Source organism: Macaca mulatta, chromosome 20 (assembly GCF_049350105.2).
Source record: "Macaca mulatta isolate MMU2019108-1 chromosome 20, T2T-MMU8v2.0, whole genome shotgun sequence".
NCBI classification, from domain to species: Eukaryota; Metazoa; Chordata; class Mammalia; order Primates; family Cercopithecidae; genus Macaca; species Macaca mulatta.
In genome coordinates, this window is record NC_133425.1 from 51949393 (window position 1) to 51963337 (window position 13945).

Here is a 13945-nt window from a genome sequence, read left to right on the forward strand (position 1 = left end):
TTTTTAATGCAAGGCACATCGTTCACTCCAGTCGATAATTCCCCAAAATATTTTGGCTAAAGGCTATATGCAGTGGCTCACGTCTGTAATCCGAGCATTCTGGGAGGCCAAGGCGGACGGATCACTTGAGGCCAGGAGTTCGAGACCAGCCTGGTCAACATGGTGAAACCTCGTCTCTATAAAAATTAGCCAGGCATGGTGGTCCATGCCTATAATCCCAGCTACTCGGGAGGCTGAGGCAGGAGAATTGCTTGAACTCAGGAGGTAGAAGGTACAGTAAGCCAAGACTGCACCACTGCACTCCAGCCTGGGCAATGAAGGAAGACCCTGTCTTTTTTTTTTTGGCTAAAATCAAAGGAGTCCCAAGGTAGGCCTAGATTACAACAGAGTGAACCTAGTAGTGTTCAGAAAAGGTTAGATTATCCGCCAAAGAAATAAAATGAAAGTTTCAAAATTTAAAACACAGGAATGTAAACAGTCCCAGTAAATAAAAAGAAGCCCCTAAAATTCCTTCTATTCTGCCAGAGCAGAGTAAGACCAACAAGGTCATATACCCAGCACACACGCTCTAGCTGTTCCTTCCCTCCTAATTCCTAGTCATCCTCTTAACGCAGCTAGCAGGCCTTACCATTGCATTGAGCTGGGAGTTGCTGGCCTGTGTAATGCCAAGAATGTTGGTGGTGTGCATCACTTCAACCGAAAAACTTGGCAGCCAGCTCGCAATCCGAGACCCTGAAACAAACAAGAATCCAGAATAAGTTTCAGAGCCCTGACTCCTTCCCCCATCATCTGCTCTCACAGCAGCCGCTGTAATGGCTGGTGTTCACTGAGGGCTTCCTATATGGCAGGCCTCTCATGCCAAGTGTTCCACGTGGACTAGCTCATTTAATCCTCACTACATCCCACATGGTACCTCCTATTATCATTCTCCTAGTATCCTTCTCAAAGATACAGCACTAATACCCTTGGTCTTTGGTCTCTGAGGCACTCAGAAGTTAGGGGACTTGTCCAAGATCACACAGTTTAACTATGATGGCCAAGATGTGAAGCCAGACAGGCAAGCCCTAGAACCCTTCACTGCTGAGCAATCCTGCTTTCCAGGGGGGCTGGATGCAGCCCAACCCAGCACCCTCACACGCTCAGCCTGGGAGATGAAGAAGCTTTTCAAGGCTCTAAGCTTCTATAACACATGAGCTTTGGCTCCTCTCTTTCACGAGCTACACAAATGACTATTCATTTGGAGGCATTTTCACATTTACTTTCAGGAAGTATTTTTTCTTTAATCTTAAAAGCCTTGGTTTTCTGATTCAAAATTCTTTTTAAATCATGCTATTCTACAACACAGGCTTGTAGACTAACAGCACCAAAAAGTCTGCTACTTCTGTTATTTCCCGAAGAAAACAGGAGCCCAAGATACAACAGCACCAAGAATAGGCTGTAAAACAACCCAATATCAAGCTACACGTTTAAGGCTGCTTTTCATTCCTTCACAAAGAAACTCTGATGCATGGAATAGAAAATCAAGTGTGGCCAGGCGCAATGGCTCACACCTGTAATCCCAACACTTGTGGGAGGCTAAGGCAGACAGATCACAAGGTCAGGAGATCGAGACCATCCTGGCCAGAACGGTGAAACCCCGTCTCTACTAAAAATACAAAAATTAGCCAGGCATGGTGGCACGTGCCTGTAATCCCAGCTACTTGGGTGGCTGAGGCAGGAGAATCGCTTGAACCAGGGAATCGGAGGTTGCAGTGAGCTGAGATCACACCACTGCAGTCCAGCCTGGAGACAGGGTAAGACTCCGTCTCAAAAAAAAAAAAAAAAGAAAGAAAATCAAGTGGAATGGCCATCTCAAAGGTCTTGAGATGGGTACAAACAAAATGTACCCATTTAAGAAATGGATACTTATTTCATGTACTAACTAGGGAGAAATAAAGTTGAGTTTATCTATTTTGACTAAAGTTTTAGTAGTCATAATTCATAAAATAATGGATTGGATAGCCAGGTCTCATCTCCAATATTGCTAGTATATTTCAGAAGTTTTACCTGGAAGAGCCCTTCATTCACAGCCACCAAACCAGGCCCCCTAAACCCCTCTAACATTCTGGGCGCAGCCAGCCAAGTAGCCCCACCTACTCTTTTAGAAGATATGACTCTACTCCCCCTGGTCCTTTCTTTGAAGGATTTCACCAACATGACACCATCCCCACTGTACCCCATTCTTGAAACTCAAATTGGGGATGTGAATAGCACTACTGCTAACAAAATTCCAGGGACACTTGTGTTACAGTAACAATTATAAACATGAACTCACAGAATTTAGCAGTACTGGACTGTTGAAAATCAACAGCAGCTTAATGTGAATTAAGGAAGGATGATCAACCAGACCCTGATATGTCACAGCCTTAGAATTTTAAGTGTGGTTTTCATTACAACTCCTTTTAACACTGCTGGGAGGCAGAACATTTATATTTTATGGACAAAGCAACAGGGTTCCAGCTCTGATTCTGCTTGTGGTACTCACTAGAAAGGCTTCTCAATGATCCTTCATTATATGCTTAAATGCTACACAAATGCAATACATTATTAGGAAAGGTTAACTATTGAGCTAATTAAGTGTTAATTAATTACGAAGGCATGGTTGATTTAGTTTTACTTCTCCACCCTCCTGCCCCACCCTGCCCATACTGACATGGAATCGGGCAAAATGCCTGGCATCCCTCTGTTTGTTCTATCTCTATCCATCTGTCTATCCATCCCTCCCACCTAAATGCTTTCAATTAAAATTGAAATACAGTCAATGCGTAGCTTAACAACAGGGACACGTTCTGATAAATGTGTTGCTAGGTGATTTCATCGTTGTGCAAACATCATAAGAGTGTATTTACATAAACCTAAATGGTATAACTTACTATACACCCAGGCTATATGATATAGTCTATTGCTCTAGGCTACAATCCTGTACAGCATGTTACGGTACTGGAGGCAGTTGTAACACAGTGCTAAGTATTTGTGTATCTAAACATATCTAATAGAAAACATGTAGTAAAAATATGGTACAAAAAAACACAAAACACTTGCATAGGGCACTTACCAGGAATGAAGCTTGCAGGATTAAGGCTGCTCTAGGTGAGTCAGTGAGTGGTGAAATGTGAAGGCCTAGGACATTACTGTGTGCTCCTGTAGACTTTATAAACACCGTACACTTAGGCTACACTAAATTCATGACAAAATGTTTCTTTCTTCAATAAATTAAATTTAGCTTACTATAAGTTTTTTACTTCATAAACTTAATTTTTAACTTTTTGACTCTTGTAGTAACACTTAGCTTAAAATCCAAACACCCTGTACAGCTATTAAAAATATTTTCTTTTTTATTCTGCAAGAGTTTTTCTATTTCTAAAAGTTTTAATTTTACTTTTTAAATTTTTTTGGCTAAAAACTAAGATACAAACACACACATTAGCCTAAGCCTACACAGGTCAGGAGCATCAGTATCGCTGTGGTCCACCTCCACCTCTTGTACCACTGGAAGGTCTTCAGGGGCAGCAATACGCATGCAGCTGTCATCTTCTAGAATAACAATACCTTATTCTGGAACCTCCTGAAGGACCTGCCTGAGGCTGCTTTACAGTAAATTTTTTTTCTATGTAAGTATGAGTACACTTTAAAGTAATGATAAAAATTGTAGTAAATACCAGGCCACAGGAATTTTTTAGGTCCATTATCATCTTATGGGACCATTGCCGTATATGCGGTTTGTCATGGACTGAAATGTCGTTATGGGGCACATGACTGCATAATATTAAACTGGTCTGTACAGGGCAATTTATAATTAAAATAGTATCTGCCTAGGGGAGAACATCCCTTAGGTATAGTTTTAGAGGTTGAAACCAACTAACCATCGAAATGGAAGAAGTGATTGTGTTGGTTTAAGCGAGGTCTCCCTTCGGCTGCTGCTACAGGAACCAAATTCTCATCCAAATTCTCTCCTTGATGGTCTTCCCTGACACGATTATTGTCAGCAATATTAAGAGACATTCTGCATGTTGGACAGGAGGTGTCTTGTTCTAGCCAGGAACGAAGACAGGAGCTACCAAAAAGTCCAAAAGAACATACGTCAGCATCCTCGACTGTTCCTTAGCATACTTTGTAAGAATTCACCCAGAAGTACTCTGGATCTGTCAAATGTGCTCCAATTTGATTTTCTCTCCACCACTAGTGAGATTTAAGTGTTAAGAAGCATTTATGGACATTACCTCTTTGCCCTACTTCATTTTAATACACTTCCAGCGTGTCCTGCTGGGAACATGAATTCTTTACCATATGAAGTCATCTACCAAGCTCCTGGTTGTGACCCCTTTTCAATGGGACTTCCTAGCATGGCTCACCATCTTCTCATCCAATTCTATTTGGCTACTTCAAAATCCATGTGGCTGAATCATCCAACACCCTGGCCTCTCGTATCCTTGAGTCCTCCACTCTGACGCTCACATCTTTCACTCTGCTTTAGCTACCACTAGCACAGTCATAGCCTTGGCCTTGTCTTCAAAATCTTGATGTCAAAAATCTCACTCATTCACTCAAGCTCCTCTCCTTCCAACTCACTTATCTGGCACCAAACTTGCTAAGACCTCCCATCTGCTTTTTCCTTAAGCATGACAGCCCTACAGGTCCTTACCTCCCCGTTCCCCTGGCTCACCTGTAACTTCTCCTCTCCATTCACCACCTCAACCTCCTCCACCCTCTTCTCTTTGCATGCTGCTTTCCCAACAAGGCTGAAGCTTCTTTTGCCCTCTCTCAGGAGATGATAATGCATTAATTATGGTAGACACTCAGTAAATACTTGAGGTGTCCATTAAAGGAAAGGATACTAGAGTAAGAAGCAGAAAATGTGAGATCAGTCCCAATTCTCCCTCTAACTAGCTGTGTGATCCAGGCAAACCCTTCAGCCTCTCTTGACTAGTCCTCTCCACTAAAGAATGAGATGGCCGGATGAATTAATCTCCAAGGTCCCTCCCATTTTATGAGAATTTGTTATCTTTCTCTAAGGGCGCAAGTAGGCACTCAATAAAAATGCTGTATCTTCTTTTAAATATCTATGAACATGTGTAGATATAAAGTTATAAAGGAAAACCTCACCATAATACGATAATCCTCAGAGTCTCCAGCAACCAAATGGTACATAAGTAACAGGAGTTTCCTAGAGGCCAAGATAGAGCTACTTCTTACTCACTCCGTGTCATGAGAGTGTGTGACAGTCGTGTTCCAAAATAATGTCATCTGTCTGTATGTATATACCCAACTCTATCATATTTTGCAATAATTAAATACCTATAATTTGTCTGTGATAATTTAGTCAAATAAGTGATTTTTTTTAAGTCCACTTGTCCTAGTGACACCCTGAAATCACACCACTAGTAGAATAACATTAGCCTTGCGGGGGATTACAAAAGTATGCAAGATCCTTGCCTTCCAATAACGCTACACTGTGACATACTTTTTATAAGCAAATCTAAATTTATTTCACAGAGTGCAAAATCCTCCCACATTAAATATAACAGCCTAAAAACTCCAAGGTGAGTACAACTAGTTAGATATAGTTTTCTGTTTTGAAAAAAATGCTAGAGTTCCTTAACTGAGAGAAATCAAACTTTAGAGAGAAAACGGATCTATTCACTGGACTCTGAAATGTTGTAAAAATATCCTCTATAGCAACAAATTATCTAGCTATTGTGTCTGCAAGAATATAGGCATTACCTTTATCACAAATTAAAATGAATTTGCCTTAGATTCTCAGCACACAATCATTCCCAAAGCTACAAAGTAAAGCCAACCAAGAGCACATCCTAACAACTATTTGTTCACTCAACCCGAGGCAGATAAGTGTTTTAAAATTAAATCCTAACTCTTAAGCAACCACTGAGTAAAGAAGAAATCACTTTGGGAAATGAGACACTTTGAGACAAATGAAAACAAAACCACAACGTATCCAAACTTATGAGATGCAGTGGAAGCAATGCTCAGAGGCCAATTTGTAGCAGAAAATGCCTAAAAAGAAGAAAGCTCTCAAGTCAAAAACCTAACTTTATGCCTATAGAACCAGAAAAATAGCAAACTAAACCCAAAGCCAACAGAGGTATCTAGAGTAATTCATAGAGACAAAATATAGAATGGTGAGTGCCAAGGGCTTCGGGAGAAACAGAGAGGGACTTTCTGTATACTGGAGACAATTTCAGTTTCATAAGATGAAAAAGTTCTGGAGATAGATGGTGATGAAGGCTATACAACAATATGACTATACTCCATGCCACCAAACCATATACTTAAAAATAGCTAACAGTAAATTTTTTGTTATATTTTACCAGAATAAAAAAACTATATTTAAGAATTATTACTAAAAAACAAAACAAAATTCACCATAATGAGATAACACTTCACACCCACAAGAATGGCTATAATAACAAAAATAGAAAATGACAAGTGTTGGCAAGATGTATGAAGAAACTAGACCCCTCAGGTATTGTTGGTGGGAATATCAAGTGGTACAGCTGCTGTAGAAAACAGTTTGGCATTTCCTCTAAAGTTAAACAGAATTATCACGTGATCCAGAAATTCCACTCCTAGGCATATACCCAAAAGAAGTGGGAACAAGTCCTCAAACAGATACTTCTCACAAGCACATGTTCCTACCAGCATTATTCATAATAGTCAAAATGTGGAAACAACCCAAATGTCCACCAATGGATGAATGGATAAACTAATTGTTTAATTTATAAAATTACTTAAATTCACCCATAAAATGTAATGAAGTACTGATACATGCTACAACTTGGATGACCTCAAAAAATATTAAGCGAAAGACGTCAGTCACAAAAAGTCACGTTATATGATTCCTTTATATGAAATGTCCAGAATAGGTAAATCCATAGAGACAGAAAGTGGATTAGTGGTTGCCAGGCGATGGAGAAGGAAGGAATGAAGAGTGCTTACTTAGTGACTATGAGGCGCTATTGTGGAGTGATAAAAAGGTTTTGAAACTAGCGAGAAGGGTGGTTGCATAACATTGTGAACACATTAGCAGCCACTGAACTGTACATTTTAAAATGGTTAAATGTATATTATCTGAATTTTGCCTCAAAGAAATTAAATCATAGAATTAATCTAACATATGCTTGAAGATATTATTTCTGAGCTAAAATAGAGTTATTCTGAGTTTATTCTTCCCAACTAGCCTCCAAGCTCCTTAGGGGCTAACTGAAATAATTTTGAGAAATGTGTGCAAATTCCCTGGTCTTCCCAACCTCAACGAACGTGCACCGCTCTACACCCAACTGTCCAACCCGCACAACTAGGGAAACCCTGGCACCTCTTTCATTCCTCACTTTCCCTCAGCTGGTCTAGCACCACATCCTTCCTGATCCCCTCAAATCTGTCTTCTCACTAACTCTACTTGTACCACCAGAGTCCAAGTTACAATTTCTTTTTTTTTTTTTGAGACAGAGTTTCGTTCTTGTTGCCCAGGCTGGAGTACAATGGCGTGACCTCAGCTTACTGCAACCTCCACCTCCCAGGCTGAAGCAATTCTCCTGCCTCAGCCTCCCAAGTAGCTGGGATTACAGGCACCCGCCACCACGCCCAGCTAATTTTTTTGTATTTTTAGTAGAGGTGGGGTTTCACCATGTTGGTCAGGCTGGTTTCAAACTCCTGACCTTGGGTGATCCACCTGCCTCAGTGTCCCAAAGTGCTAGGATTACCCCTGAACCACTGCAGCCATTACTAACCAATCCCCCTGGATCTCTTCAAACAGCAAATCTTACCCGCCAATCCTTACTCAATGTTCAACAGCATCTCACCACTCCCAGTGGTCCTCCAGACCCTGCCTATGTGTCTTCTGCCTCAGCGGACACCTTGTCCTTTACTCTCTGGGATCAGCCACACAGCTTCTCTTTTAGTCTCTTCCATTTCTTCCTGCTGCACAGATGCACCCTCTCTCTCAAGTACCTAGTACCACCTGATCCCTCCTTTTGTTGACTTAACTCCTACTTATCCTCAAGAGTCACTTCCTTCAAGTTTGAGTCGGATTTTTTCATTACAAGCTCTCAAGAACTATGTTCCTTTGCTTTAAAGCACTTATCTCATTGATACTTTAAAATTCATAAATATGCCTGGTTCTGATTCACGTTTGAATCCTCCGTTCGACTGTAAGCTACAGGAAAGCAATGACCACACTAGTCATTTTCATTTTATCCCCAGAGCCTAACACAGCACTCAGCACATAAAAAAAAAAAAAAAAAAAAAAAATCTGTCAACAATGTGTTGAGTTACTGAGACTCTAGCTCCAAAGCCCTATATAAAAAAGAAGAAGAAAAACCCTTTGAGACTATAAAATAAAGAAAGGAAGATTAAAGATGCAAAGATCAGAACTTTCCCAATATGCAAAATTGAAAACACATGCAAAAGGCCAAAAGGTACCTCAAGGTCCATTAACATCAAAACATCAAACTTATACACACAGTCATTTATGTGAGACAGACAGAGCCCCAGTGACATCTTAGATCTACTTCCATCTGGAAGGATTACAGAAGAGACTATTTGTAATCCTTGATAACAGACACAGCTCTTTTGTGCTGTTTAGTGGTCCTGGTCTACAACCCATCTCAATCCACTTCTCTGGTGAGATTTTAGGCTTCTTTTGGGCATATACAAAATGCAAAATTATATATTCTCTCTCTCCCAGTTAGATAATAAGCTGTCTGAAAATAAGGACTCCCCGCTAATCCTTTCTTTTAAATCTTACAGACATATTTGCTGTACTTCAGAGCTAAAATGGAGAAGAAATATGAAGACAGTTACCATACCCAGAAATTAAGATGGCAAACTATGGGAGGGAAACAGTCCTATGATGTAGGGAAGAGGCTAAGGAACAAAGAAGGACACCCAAGAGCTTCCCAGAACACGCAGTGCCAGCAGCAAGGCCAGGCGGAGGTAATGTCCCCACTCCTCCACTAGGATGAGTCTCAAGCCTGGGTACAAAAAGCACCCACACACCCTGGACAGAACACCCGTCCCACAGGGCCCTTCACAAAGCTCCTACTTGTGGAAAAGATGTCCGCAGGGCAGTTTCCGCGCAGCCTGCATGGAGTCCCAACAGATGGCACAGTCGTCATTGTTGACAGCCAGCTCCTCTGGAGTTGCAACTGCAAACCTGTGGAAACAAAACAAGCCCAGCAGGAACCTTGGTCAGTTCCACACACACACTAAACACCACTTGATAGACTGCACCTATATCACAGCACAGTTACAGAGAAAGCGTGTTCAGCAAAACATTCTTGATAATCAAAAATATAATTTACCTTCAAAGCCCATTAAAAAGTGAGTGAGAAACTTATGCACAGGAACTTTGTCTAAATAATGGCTGCTAGGCCGAGTGCGGTGGCTCATACCTGTAATCCTAGCACTTTGGGAGGCTGAGGCAGGAGGATCATGAGGTCAGGAGTTCAAGACCAGCCTAACCAACATGGTGAAACCCCGTCTCTACTAAAAACGCAAAAATTAGCCGGGTGTGGTGGCGGGCGTCTGTAATCCCAGCTACTCAGGAGGCTGAGGCAGGATAATCGCTTCAACCCAAGAGGCGGAGGTTGCAGTGAGCCGAGATTGCGCCACTGCATTCCAGCCTGGTGACAGTGCGAGACGACGTCTCCAAAATAGTAATAATAACAATGACTGCTTTTAGTGAAGACATCGGAGAACATATCCAGACAAATCAGAGAAGTAAGGCCCCCAGAGATCCAATCTGTGTCCCTGGCCACAAAGAAGTGATCCAGGCTGTCCCCCTGGGCACAAAGAGGATACCCATTAATCTTGCACCTCCAGGCATGGTTTAGCCTCAGCTTGGCAAAAGAGTGCCTCCTTCAATGAGGTTAAGTATGTGTGTGTAAACATGCATATGCAGAGAATAATTGAGACCCACTTTCACGAAATGAGCAGGACAGAAGCCCAATGAAGCGTCTATTTGATAATAATGACAATAAAATCATGACGAATAAGAGCCTAATACTGAGCACTACGTGCCCAGTACTATTCTAAATACACGAATTATCTCACCAAATTCTCCCAAAGGTTCAGGCAGAAGGTTCTGTTTTCATCCCTAATTTAGAGATGAAGTAAACTGCCCCAAATCACCCAGCACCTAAGCGGGGATTCACACCCGGGCAGTCTGACTCCAGAGCCTCTCCTCTCCACCACTGTTAGCAGTTTACAAACATGCATTCTGACATACTCTGGAATCTGTTGTTATTAAAAAGCTAAAATGAGTAAACTTAGGCAACATCAACTTATGTTTCCTCACCTGGCCTCCATGTTCCCAACCACACGCAGATAGTTCTTGTGCCGACGAATTCGACGCTGCACCTCATGAAACAGGTAACGAAGCTGCATAAAGATGACCAAGCTAGCCATGGATAACCAGATGTTGCCAAATAACTTAGAAAGAAAGAGAGTAAAATACATGGTAAAAGTGAACATGAACTTGCTAGTGATGAAGGCGCAGTATGCAGCAGAAGCTCTTCACTGTTGGCGATGGTGAACTGCAATATTTTTCAGAAAGGAAATACACAGATGTATCTCATTACTCTAAACAAGGCATATCCTCGTCTGCCTAGGTGCTCCACTGCCAGTCATCTTTCCTGAGAAACTCATCAGAAATGGAAAAGCTTTATGCAAAAAGATGTCTATCCATGAAATTATAAAAGAGAAAATATGAAAATGAACAAAATGTCCAGCAGAAGAACAGTTAGGTTGTAAACTTATATAATGTAAAATTATATACTCATTAATTACATTTATTTATATTATACAACTACATATTACACTATTATATTTGTATATGTAACAGTTCTGAAGGTCAATTATGGGAAGACTATATTAGATAAATAAAAAAAAGCAAGATATAACTAATTTTATCAAACTAATACATGATAAAAAATATGTAAAAATGTGAAATAGCAAACAACCGAATATAATCTAAATAACCCACTGTGAGATGTGGTTTATTAAATCATGGTACAGCTATCTGAAGACATTTTTATCCTGAAAGTATTAAAACGGCTTAGAAGAACTGATGCTAGCATAGGAAAATGTTCATAATACATTTTTAAAACTATATGTCTATATGTCTAAAATATCTCAATTTATGAAGGTATGTACTCAAATACATAAAAAGAAAACTGTTAAAAGAAGCAGTTAAACACAACAAAATCTTCAGGAAACAAGCATGAGGAAAAAAATTAAAATTTAAAAAAAGAAGACAAAAAAATCTTAAGAGTTATCTTTGGCCATTTGTCCCCTTTTTGAGGGGGGAGGGAGGCTTTTTTTTTTTGAGATGGAGTCTCACCCTGTCGCCCAGGCTAGAGTGCACTGGTGCGATCTCGGCTCACTGCAACCTTCATCTCCCAGGTTTAAGCAATTCTCTGCCTCAGCCTCCCCAGTAGCTGGGATTATAGACGTGAGCCACCACGTCCGGCCGAGCCTCTTTTTTTAAAAAAAAGAATTACATGCTTTCTTTAAAAAGTATGTTTTCAAAGTTTCTTTCAAAAAGCAGACTTAGAAATGTGCCATGTCTAGCCCAATAATTTTTAAATGATACTTACTGGGCTTATAATTTAAATAAACTGCCCACCAACTATTTTAATTCTCACCATTACTAGATCACTGAAAGGCCAACCAATGAAGCAGATCTATGACACTGTAACTTCTAACATATCAAAGTAAAATGTAAACAATGATGGTAGTAGGAATGTAGGAATTAAGTATAAAGACTTTTTTTAATTACAAAGATGGAAAATGTATGAATCCATGAAGTAGCTAACACTGCAGGAATTCCCATTACCACCTACAAAGTAACTGCTAAATATTTAAAGCCATAGAAACTGGGGAAAGGCAGCTCCTTACTTTCATGCTAAAAGAATAATCTATTGACTTGGTCAGCAGAGTTAACTAAGTCTCCCAGGACAACAAACACCTCCTGAGTTAGGCACCAGCCAAAGCAATTCCACGGCACTGCCTTACACCCAGTGGCAAAAAGAGGGAGGGTTTGCAGCCACATTCATTTTTAGTCTTTTAAGTAGTCCATCCGCATCTTATTCCTAAAGTTTCATTTTTTAATAAAGAAACCATTACTGTTCCTGATTCTGAAAGGCTTGCCCTCTGTTAGAGCTTCTTCTGAGGAAACTTACCAACATGTGAATATGGTGCATGAGGTCCAGGGACAGGAGAGTGAGCTCCATGACGAAGTCTGTGTAATAGACGTACGTCCCCTTTCCTTCCCACGTCCCTTCGTGATTGAGGTCCCAGAGGTGAATTACGTATCTGTAATGAAGAGAGAAAACACCTTAGTAATTTACTGTTACAACTGAATTTGGTTTAATCATACTGTAATTTAGTCAGATTTTTATATATTTCATACCTGCTACATCTTAAAATCAACTGTATGAGTAGGCCTCAATCACCTCCCTCTCCAGTTTCACTCACCGTAAAATCACATGTGCAGTCCTCACTGTCACAAGAAGAGACTATAAAAAAGGATATTTTCTTTTTAGTAAAATTTAGCGTTGCTCAGACCAAACTTATTTTTATAAAATGATAAAAGACAAACATTTCTCAGTTCAATTAAAAAGCAGATTGTTCAAGTTTACCCATTATTTTATTTTCTCTGCTTCAAAGTTCCATAAAATATTTTTATGACATAGAAACTCAACTTTTATTGAGGAAAAGTCCTGTTAATAAGTGACAACCAATTACACCTATCCCCTGGGAATCCCCCTACAATCTTGAGGTTTATCCTGGTAGTTTGACCATCAATTCTATTTCACACAGCATTAAGTCACTATCACTGATTACTCAGAAGGGTGATGCTGTAACTCCAAGTATAGTTCAGGTACTGCTATCGTAGACATGAGGACCTGCTCTCTCCCTAGTGCTTTGTGCACTCCCTTTGTCCACCAGCAGAAAAAAGAATGAAAGCAAGCAAAAGCAAAATAAGGCCAGCCACATCACACCTTTAATCCCAGCACTTTGGGAGACCAAGGCAGGAGGATTGCTCAAGCTCAGGAGTTCAAAACCAGCCTGGGCAACATGGTGAAATCCCATCTCTACAAAAAAATACAAAAATTAGATGGGCATGGGGGCACGTGCCGGTAGTCCCAGTTACTTGGGAGGGTGAGGTGAGAGGATGGATTGAGCTTGGGAGGTGGAGGCTGCAGTAAGCAGAAATTGCACCACAGCACTCCAGCCTGGGTGACAGAGCCAGACCCTAGACTCTGTCAAAAGCAAAAGAAGAGAAGAGAAGAGAAGAGAAGAGAAGAGAAGAGAAGAGAAGAGAAGAGAAGAGAAGAGAAGAGAAGAGAAGAGAAGAGAGAAGAGAGAAGAGAAGAGAGAGGGGAGAGGGGGAAGGGGAGAAGGGGAAGGGGGGAGGGGAGGGGCAGACAAAATAAGCCTCTTGTGACTTTTTTTTTTTTTTTTTTTTTGTAGAGACAAGGTCTTTCTATGTTGGCTAGGCTGGTCTTGAAGGGTATTTTTTATTATAGAAATTGATGGCCAGGCACAGTGGCTAACACCTGTAATCCCAGCACTTTGGGAGGTCAAGGCAGGCCGATTGCTTGATCTCAGGAGTTCAAGACCAGCCTGGTAACACGGCAAAACCCCATCTCTACAAAAAAATCAAAAATTGGCCTGGCATGGTGGTTCATGCCTGTGGCCCCAGCTACTGGGGAGACTAAAAAGGGAGGATCACTTGAGCCCACAAGGTGGAAGTTGCAGTGAGCCGAGATCGCACCACTGCACTCCAGACTGGGCAACAGAGTGAGACCTTGTCTCAAAAAATATATATATATATTTTTCATTAAGAAAAAAGTCCTCGGCCGGGCGCGGTGGCTCAAGCCTGTAA

General features: G+C 40.8%; 1 protein-coding gene and 1 long non-coding RNA gene across 4 annotated transcripts in view; one reads left to right on the plus strand and one right to left on the minus strand.

The window, feature by feature from the left end:
- AMFR (autocrine motility factor receptor) overlaps positions 1-13945 on the minus strand; it is a 58137-nt gene that overhangs the window by 24334 nt on the left and 19858 nt on the right. For 2 of the 3 annotated variants that reach the window (XM_028841320.2, XM_077986061.1), the window contains exons 5-10: positions 12532-12572; positions 12237-12369; positions 10352-10485; positions 9098-9208; positions 3903-4093; positions 629-732 (exon numbers count right to left, since the gene is read on the minus strand). In XM_028841320.2, the coding sequence (XP_028697153.1) occupies positions 629-732; positions 3903-4093; positions 9098-9208; positions 10352-10485; positions 12237-12369; positions 12532-12572 (714 nt within the window). Of the gene's footprint in view, positions 1-628; positions 733-3477; positions 3574-3902; positions 4094-9097; positions 9209-10351; positions 10486-12236; positions 12370-12531; positions 12573-13945 lie in introns of all 3 variants that reach the window. The other variant, XM_077986060.1, reaches the window with a different exon arrangement.
- LOC144338031 (uncharacterized) lies at positions 329-11726 on the plus strand. The gene is made up of 2 exons (XR_013411761.1): positions 329-1751; positions 11465-11726. It is a non-coding gene; the product is annotated as an uncharacterized LOC144338031 (long non-coding RNA).